Source organism: Lactuca sativa, chromosome 5 (assembly GCF_002870075.4).
Source record: "Lactuca sativa cultivar Salinas chromosome 5, Lsat_Salinas_v11, whole genome shotgun sequence".
Lineage (NCBI taxonomy): Eukaryota > Viridiplantae > Streptophyta > Magnoliopsida > Asterales > Asteraceae > Lactuca > Lactuca sativa.
Genome location: NC_056627.2, coordinates 299,505,931 through 299,515,729, shown reverse-complemented (window position 1 = coordinate 299,515,729; position 9,799 = coordinate 299,505,931). Strand labels below are relative to the sequence as shown.

Below are 9,799 nucleotides of genomic sequence, written 5' to 3'. Positions count from 1 at the left end.
CACTTTATGGAATGTGACGCAAGTGATCGCAAGACGATAATATCATATGGTCTTAAAACCAAAATATATGGTTTATTGTTTATTAATTGGTTGTGCATTGACAATGCGAAACCGCATCAGTAAATTGATGTCATAAAACGCATTGTTGTGTATAGCTGATTAGTAAATAGTAAATGCATATAAGTCGAAGCTTATCTGTTACTTTTATCCTAAGAGGGTAAAAGCGATATCAGGGCCCCTCGATGATTTGATTTGACCTATGTGACGGGCCCGGTCAGGACTGAGTTGATGTGTTCAATTAAGTTCTATGTCAAATGAATCTGAGATCGAGAAACCAACTGCTGGACAATAAGTTCCATGAGATTGTCCACACAATATCTAAATAGAGGACTGTACGATCCCTTATCTAAAGGACAGTATACTGATAAGATCAGAGTTTGACAGCGTCTTTGAGAGCTACAATTGCTAATCGGATTGTGTTAGCATATATAGTTACTAGACTTATCCAAGTGGGAGACTGTTGGATTAGTGTCTAAGGCTGTAACTATATTTGGTAAGTACTTGACCCGGTTGTGCATGGTTCTTTTGGGTTTCCTTCACCATAGCAACTTGACAGGATAATTTGTTAAGAGAGAAGAGATATTATTATTAATATGTTATGAGAGTAATATATTAAAGGAATAATAATGTTGTTTGATTGATATAAGTCATAAGTTAATTGAGAATTAATTTGGTGACTTAAAGAGATTAATTGAATAGAGGGGCATAAACTGTCAAATGTGTGATAGTTGTGTTTTGGGCTATGTATCCTTATGGATATAAGGGTGGACGGATTTTAGGGTTGGGAGACCTTAAAATCGTCCAAGCCTCATATCTAGGAGGATCTTTGGATTGCTTAGGGCCTAAGTTATTCAAGTAGGGTTAAGGGTGTAACCCTAGTATCTCATAGTATAAATAGACCCCTTAGGTGAGGGAAATCAGCCATACTCTTGCAAGGAAGAACCCTAGAGCCGATTTCTCACCTCCTCTCTCTCTCTCTCTCTCTCTCTCTCTCTGAAGATCATCCTCTTGCTAGTTAGTGTTTGTAAGCCATTAGAGTAGTGACAATTGTGACTCTAAGCTCCAAGAACAAGAAGTCTCAAGCAAGCAACTCAAGGTATTCTTCTAGATCCGATTTCATATGATAAGATTCAATTGTTTTCACTAGATCTAGAATTGTAAGCCTTGGATATAATGCATGTTCAATTAGAGAAACCTAGATCCAAGCATTAGGGTTTGCATGTGCACATAGGAAAGTTCTTATGGCTCAAACCCATCAGAGGGATCATGTGGCATAGATGAGTCTTAAGCCTCTATATCTTCATTAAAAGGATCAATACGCAGAAGATCAGACTTTGTTACATTGTGGGTTGTAGCAGGAATCGAGTAGAAAGGAATATGTTCCAAAAAAGTAACGTGCCTAGAAACATATAACTTCTGACTCACAGGATCATAGCAACGGTATCCTTTCTTACCAATCCCATACCCCAAAAATACACAAATAGCAGATTTCGGCCCCAACTTGTTCCTTTCAACATGAGGATGAAGAACAAAACAAGTACATCCAAAAACTCGTAAGGAAGAGTAGTCTGGTGGATGACCATATAACTTCTCAAAAGGAGATATTCCTGAATTCAATGAAGTAGGGATACGATTCATCACATACACAACAGTTAGGACTACTTCTCCCGAAAAGGCACTAGGGACCTGCACAGACAGGAGCAAAGAGCGGGCAGTCTCAACAATATGACGATGTTTTCGTTCTGCCACACCGTTTTGCTGAGGTGTGTCAGTACACGAAGACTGGTGTATGGTACCATTAGAAGCAAGTAACTAAGTGAAATCATTAGAGGTATATTCTCCCCCTAAGTCACACCTGAAGCACTTAATCACAGCCGAATGTTGAGTTTTAACAAGAGCTCTAAAATTGCTGTAAATACCAAAGAAATTAGATCTGCGTTTCATAAGATAAACCCATGTATATCGAGTATAATCATCTATAAAAGATACATAATAGGTTGACCCACCCTTTGTGGATACTGGTGCAGGACCCCATACATCAGAATGAATAATATCCAAAGGAGCAGTAGAACAAGACATACTTTTATTGAAGGGTAAAGTAGAAAATATTGCTAGTTTGCAACCACTACAATCAGAAATATCACAAGAGTTTAAATGACCCAAAACACCACTAGATGCTAAGAAATTCAACCGTGATACAGACACATGTCCCAAACGAGAATGCCAAAGATAAAACTCAGACGACAAAGGACTCAAACGAAAAGAAGATAAATCAATGCTGGAAGCAGCAACAGCAGATACTTTGAGGACCTCCAAGACATATAGTTCCCCCACCCTACGGCCGATCCCAATCACCTTCTGGGTGTATTGATCCTGTATAACACAGACAGAATCAGAAAAGAACACCCAGTTACCAGACTTGCATAACTGACTGATTGAGGCAAGGTTCAAAGTAAGTTTGGGAATGTAATAAACATCATGAAGAGTTATATGAGAAACGGAGACAAACCCAACACCCTCAACTAGCATAGATGTATCACTAGCAGACTTAATAGAAATGGATGACACTTGCGACAAAGAAGTAAATGATGACAAATAAGGAGTCATATGATGGGTTGCACCACAATCTAAAATCCACAAAGATGAGGGAATACCTGAAGTGTCAAATGAAGAAGGACCAGAGTGAGACATAGATGTAGACATGGCAGTGGGATTAGAAGCCAAATACTGTCTAAAGCTCTCAAAAACCTTGGGATCCAATGCAGATGGTGGCATATGTCCAACAGATTCTGTGTCAACTGGTGGAACAGCAGCAGCAACAGCAAAGTGTGGAGGACGAGGGGTCCATGGAGGAGTACCAGAGGAACGAGAGTGATGCTTCTGTTGACCAAACCTATTTTGTTGCCCTGACTGAGATTGACCAGATTTACCCTTGTTGACTAACAATGGACACTGAGCTTTCCAATGATTCTTCTGTTTGCAGAATGCATACTCATCATAAGCGACTCTTGAAGGTTGTCGAGATTGACTGGAGGAGACAGCAAGCACGACAGGAGCGGGAGTAGGAGTAGAGGTTGCTTTAAACCCTTTATCTGCATGGGACTTGATATGAGTCTATTCTGCAATTAACTCATGGACAACTGAATCAACTGAAGGAAGAGGAGAGAGATGAAGAATTGTTCCATGAAGACCTTCAAAATCAGAATGCAAGGCCATCAAGAACTGAACCAAGCGTTGTTCTTCCCTCCTAGCAATGTAAGGCTCAAAATCTTTTAACTCTTTAGATTCAGTAGGAGCCAATTGATCCCAGATATCAGACATAACAGCATAGAAATCTTGAATGCTCTGGTCATTCTGTTGAAGGGCACGGATATCATATTCCAATTGGTATTGTTTAGCAAAATTGGACTAAGTATACAGTCTCTCCAAGTGATTCCAAACTTCCTTTGTTGTATCATACTTAGCCAACTGCATACCAATAGACTGAGTAACAGAGTTATTGATCCAAGTAATAACCTTGGAGTTATCAGTCTCCCAAGCATCAAGCAACATATCAAAATTCTCAGTTTGAGGCACTGAGGGTTTGGCTTTAGTCCCAGTGACATAGCCCCACATATTCTTCCCACGAAGGAAGTTCTTCATAACGTAACTCCAATACGTATAATTCTTTCCCTCCAAACAAGTACTGATTGACTGAAGGGAATCATCCTTTCCAGTCATGTTGATAGTGAATGAATAACCACAATGAGAATATAATAATCTGAGAATGAAAGGAGTAACAAACCAGCGGAAGCAATCGAAGCAATTATGAACCAACAACGGCAATGAACCAACAGTAGCAACGAACGGACAGTAACAATGAACCAACAGCAACCACAAATCAATAGCAGCAACAAATCAATAGTAGCAACGAATCAACATATCAAAAAAGACGACTACCAGTGATAATGAACGAATGAAAACGGCATGCTACAGTAACCCTAGCTAGACAGAAACCCTAATGGGCTAAAGACAAAAAGGGCCCATAAATAAGCGGGCTAATAATATAGACTAACAATATAAATATAAAAAAATCTACCTAAACATAAAATTATAATTGTTTGAAAAATCACTTTGATTCAAAAGCACGAAATATATACTCGATTATATTTTATAAATGAATTCATTTTATAATGACATTTTGAATCATGAAAATACATATACACAAACTTTCTATATTATCATATGTTGTACACAATTATCATATGTTCTACATAATTATGGTAATATTTATGATAAAAACATTTTTTTTACTATTTAAGATAAAAAGTTGTCTTTATTATCATATGTTGTACACAATGATAAAATTTAAGATAGATAAAAAGATGTCGCTGTTATCGTATTTTATACATAATGATAATATTTAATATAAATGTTTTAATTTAATATGAAATTATTATTTAATAGATAACAATAACGATTTATTTATTTTTAAAAATTAATTTTTTTTTTCTATTTTATTCATATAACTTTGTATATGCAAAACAACTTCAAGTTTCAACCTTATCTCTTATATTATAATTCAACAAAATAACAATACTAAAAATAATTTTTTATATTTTTTATGAAATTATTATTTAATTGTTAATAACAACGATTTAGTTATTTTTAATATAAAATATTTTTTTATATCTCACGCAACGTGCAGGCATTCACCTAGTTTATGATAATAAACATGTAATTATAAAATACATTCTTGTTTCAATGTTTCAAATTATTTCACAAAATCACCAAATATGATTTGACAATATACAGTCATAATTTATGTAAAAATACAACTAGTTTACACAAAACCTTCATCGTTTCATAGAATTTGACAAAATAATTCTTATCAAAATAAAATGATACTTTCATCGCTAATCCGTTAAAGAATTCTTACGAAAATTGGTTAATGGGAATTTGTGCTGCATTTCTCACCTATTCGGCTCTTGTTTTGTTTTTTTGTTTTTTTTAGAACGGTAAATCTAACCTACTCCTATATTACTCTTGTTGATAGTCCGTATTGTTGTAGTAAAATCAAATTTATCAAAATTAAATATTCACATTTTATTTCGTAGTTTTAAGATGTAATTGATATCCACAATGTCGGATATTAAACTAAATCATGGTTTTAGTTTTAACAACATAAAAGTTATAACATTTATCGTGTAACAAAAGTTGTAGAATTGAAATTATCATCATTTGGATCTGATCTCTAAGCTTCTTAAAATTCCAGCTTATTGTGGACAACTTCAAAACCACATTAAAAAACCATCAAAATTATCAAAATTATGTATTCACATTATATTTCGTAGTTTTAAGATGTAATATCCACCTTATCTTTGTATCTAATCTCTACGCTTTTTAAAATTCCACGCGTTAGTGTGCACAACTTCAAAACTACATGAAAAAAGCATAACATAAAGCACTTCAAATGGTTTTCTTATGTTCAATTCTCACAAGCTTCAACTTGTTTTTTTTTTCTTTTCTTTTTTTTTTTTTTGAACAACATATCCATTCAAGAAAACAACCAATATAGCAAAGAGCTAGAGGGATCGAGAGGACAAACACAGATCGCATGCTTCAACTTGTGAACATGATCGTTTGTAAGGTATTGCTTCAGCCTGGGAATTCCTTTGCCAGTTCCACAAAAGTTGGCTCAGCTGGAGAGATTATAAGCAGAAAAAAAATTACAAGTGTCATGAACTTAAGGTAGAAAAGGGCAACCTTGGAAAGCTTTGGGACGAGAAGCGACATATGTCTTATTTAGCGACCTAAAAATGATAGGATACTCCCTGGCTTGTCGCTAATAGCAAAAAAAACCAGCGATAAGCCACAAATAATTTGATATCGATAATCTCCAACTAAACTCCTATATGGATGCAATTTCTGGCTATCTTTGTTTTAAAAAGTACCTCGCTAATAAGTGACTGGTAGCTTCCCTCGCTTAGTCTATATTGTTTTTACATGCTTTTTTTCTAATAGTGTGATAGGCTCACAGTCACATACAAAATTAACGAATGTGCAACGAGATGAAGAAAAAATGTTTAACTTAAAGACGGATGGAAGTTATATATATATATATAGTTTCCAGTATCTTGGAAGGTTCCTTCATTTGGTTATTAATTCTTTATTACTCCATTAAAGACGTAGTAAAAATATAAGCATTTGTAATAACAGAACAAGAAAAGTCTATCTCTTGCATACGACGCCTCGCCCTTCTATACCGCTTTGGCAGCTCAAGCTTGGCAACTGCAAGTTGAATGAGGAACCGTCTTCCTGGATACCCTTAAACTTTGCAACAGAACAATCAGTCGCAAAAGAATTTGTACTCACAAACTTACTATCTCCTCCCATCACAGGCATTAACACCCCCATCTTCACCTTGCTCACATAGTCATTCCTATAAGTCTGTCCCAGAACTCCGTCCACTTCATTACTCAAGGAGAAGAACTTGAACTTGAGATCAAGATGGGCAAAGCAATCATCATTGGTTATATCATACTTATGGATTCTTGATTCTTCTTTTGTTATAGGAACCACTTTGGCTGTGATCTTGTAGAGGTTTTCAACTTCAACAATGATATGATTGGTGTCATGTGTCCTAGTAATTGATGTCGTAGAAGATTGCCATTTGGCACCTTCGGTTTTTGGGAGATAAATGTTTTCCCCATCAAATGTAACAGAGATTCGGTCAATGGTGTCATCCCAAGAGGAAGTCTTTTGCGCACTGATTTGTACTTTGTGGTTGTTAAAAAGAACCCCAATAGATTGGACCCAGGTAAAGTCTCTACCCATGTTTTTGTTTCTCTTGCCAATGAAGTGGCCATTGATGTGGAGGTTGTTATCGGCAACAAGGCAGAAATCTTGATCCTTCTTTCCATGGAAGTAGAAAGTGATGCCGTCACCACCAATGAAACGAGGATCTTGACACACTGCTCCAGGCATATCACAATCTGTAATTTACAAGATAGATATACAAGCACTTGTGAGATTAAATGATAGCTGTGTTAACGCAATATTTAACCATAACATACATTTGTAAATGATGGAATTAAACCTCAATAATTTGTTGTCAAGGTGACTAGAGTTATTTAACCATAACATGCATTTGTAAATGATGGAATTAAACCATAACATGAATTTTTAGTATTTATAAATAAAATGAAAAAACTAGAGTTATGAAGAACTTACTGCAAACTGGCTTGCAAGTAACACAATCAACTTCACACTGACCAGGACAAGAAGCAGGACAGACATGCTCGAAGGCGTAACATTTTGGGTAGTTGTGGTTTTTGCACTTGACTTTTTTTGGTTTAGAAGGTGAAGCAGACCATGTAGGAGGCGCTTGTGAGGATGGTGGTGGTGATGTCGACTCTGCTGGCGGTGTAGAGGTGGTGGGAGGTGGTGAGGAAGGTGTTGATGTTGTAGGTGTGGACTCTGTTGGTGGTGGAGTGGTGGTGGGAGGTGGTGAGGATGGTGTTGGTATTGTAGGTGTGGAAGCTGGTGGTGAAGGGGTGGTGGGAGGTGGTGTGGATGGTGTAGGTGTTGGAGGTGTGGACTTGGTTGGTGGCGAAGGGTCAGTGAGAGGTGGTGAAGATGGTGTTGGTGATGGAGGTATAGAAGCTGGTGGTGAAGGGGTGGTGGGAGGTGGTATGGATGGTGTTGGTGTTGGAGGTGTGGACCCTATTGGTGGTGACGGGGTGGTGGGAGGTGGTGAGGAAGGTGTTGGTGTTGGTGGTGAAGTGGTGGTGGGAGGTGGTGTTGGTGTCGGAGGTGTGGACTCTGTTGGTGGTGAAGGGTGGGTAGGAGGTGGTGAGGATGGTGTAGGTGTCGGAGGTGTGTATTCTGTAGGTGGTGAAGGGGTGGTACCTGGTGGTGAGGAGGATGTAGGTGGTGAAGGGGTTGGTGGAGGTGGTGATGACGGCGTTGGTGTGTGCTCTGTCGGTGGAGAAGGAGGGATGGGTGGTGTGGACTCTGTTGGTGGTGAAGGGGTGGTGGGAGGTGGTGAGGAAGGTGTTGGTGTTAGAGGTGTGGACTCTGTTGGTGGTGAAGGGGTTGTGGGAGGTGGTGAGGATGGTGTAGGTGTCGGAGGTGTGTATTCTGTAGGTGGTGAAGGGGTGGTGGGAGATGGTGAGGAGGATGTCGGTGGTGAAGGTGGTGATGACGGCGTTGGTGTTGGAGGTGTGTGCTCTATCGGTGGGGAAGGAGAAGTGGGTGGTGTGGACTCTGTTGGTGGTGAAGGTGTGGTGGGAGGTGGTGAGGAAGGTGTTGGTGTTAGAGGTGTGGACTCTGTTGGTGGTGAAGGGGTTGTGGGAGGTGGTGAGGATGGTGTAGGTGTCGGAGGTGTGTATTCTATAGGTGGTGAAGGGGTGGTGGGAGATGGTGAGGAGGATGTCGGTGGTGAAGGGGTTGGTGGAGGTGATGATGACGGCGTTGGTGTTGGTGGTGTGTGCTCTATCGGTGGGGAAGGAGAGGCGGGTGGTGTGGACTCTGTTGGTGGTGAAGGTGTGGTGGGAGGTGGTGAGGAAGGTGTTGGTGTTAGAGGTGTGGACTCTGTTGGTGGTGAAGGGGTTGTGGGAGGTGGTGAGGATGGTGTAGGCGTCGGAGGTGTGTATTCTATAGGTGGTGAAGGGGTGATGGGAGATGGTGAGGAGGATGTCGGTGGTGAAGGGGTTGGTGGAGGTGGTGATGACGGCGTTGGTGTTGGTGGTGTGTGCTCTACCGGTGGGGAAGGAGAGGTGGGTGTGGGTGATGTGGACTCTGTTGGTGGTGAAGGTGTGGTGGGAGGTGGTGAGGAAGGTGTTGGTGTTAGAGGTGTGGACTCTGTTGGTGGTGAAGGGGTTGTGGGAGGTGGTGAGGTTGGTTTAGGTGGTGAAGAGGTGGTGGGAGGTGGTGAGGAGGATGTTGGTGGTGAAGGGGTTGGTGGAGGTGGTGATGACGGCTTTGGTGTTGGTGTTGGTGACGGAGGTGTATACACCGGCGGTGAAGGAGTAACAGTGGGAGGTGGTTCTATTTCTGGTGGTGATGGTGCGGTGTCGCTGCCACAAATAGGTTTGCATGATTGACAATGAACAGTGCAGCTATCCGGACAAAACTTAGGACAAACATGCACCAAGTTGTGACATTCTTTGTAACTCGGGTCCTTACAAGTTGCATGGCTAGGATTGTTAGCAATTCCCGGTGGAGTATTTGCGTCACCAAATTCCACAAGGACGAACATCACAAGTAACATAATATGACAAACCATTGACTGAGCCATTGCAGCCCAGACTTGAAGAAACTTGAAAACTTTTGAACTGATATGTACTGCTAAGTTGTACTCAATTGTTATATTATCTATGTATTGAATTGGTGCTTATTGACACTCGTAGTGTCTGTATTTATATTAAAATGAATCCATGAACCTCCAAAACCAGTAATGTAACAGTTAAGTAGCTTCAGTTCAAGGTATCTTTAAGACCCCTTTATATTGCTAATTGCTTTTTGTGTAATTTTGGCATCTCTTGGCACATGCAACGTGTGGTTACTCTAGCAACTGGTTAACCAGCATATAGGAATAGGATGTCACCAATTGGGACTTGCATCGCAAAATAGCATTTAGTAAAACAAACGTTTAAAGGGTGGTGAAAAGATATTTTGAAAGGGAAAAAATGAAAGAATTGACAATGGAAAGCCACAATTTTTGGTGATGTATCGGTGTTCCCCATCTTAAATTAAC

The 9,799-nt window shown here is 39.6% G+C and overlaps 1 protein-coding gene across 1 annotated transcript; it reads right to left on the bottom strand.

Annotated features, from left to right (window-relative positions):
- Positions 1-6,270: 6,270 nt before the first annotated feature.
- On the bottom strand, positions 6,271-9,359 carry LOC111892479 (uncharacterized protein PB18E9.04c). Its single transcript, XM_052763768.1, has 3 exons — positions 8,323-9,359; positions 7,273-7,425; positions 6,271-7,034 (listed from the first exon to the last, which is right to left on the bottom strand). Exons 1-3 carry the CDS (start codon positions 9,338-9,340, stop codon positions 6,271-6,273), a joined length of 1,935 nt encoding a protein of 644 aa, XP_052619728.1. The 5' UTR covers positions 9,341-9,359.
- Positions 9,360-9,799: the final 440 nt, after the last annotated feature.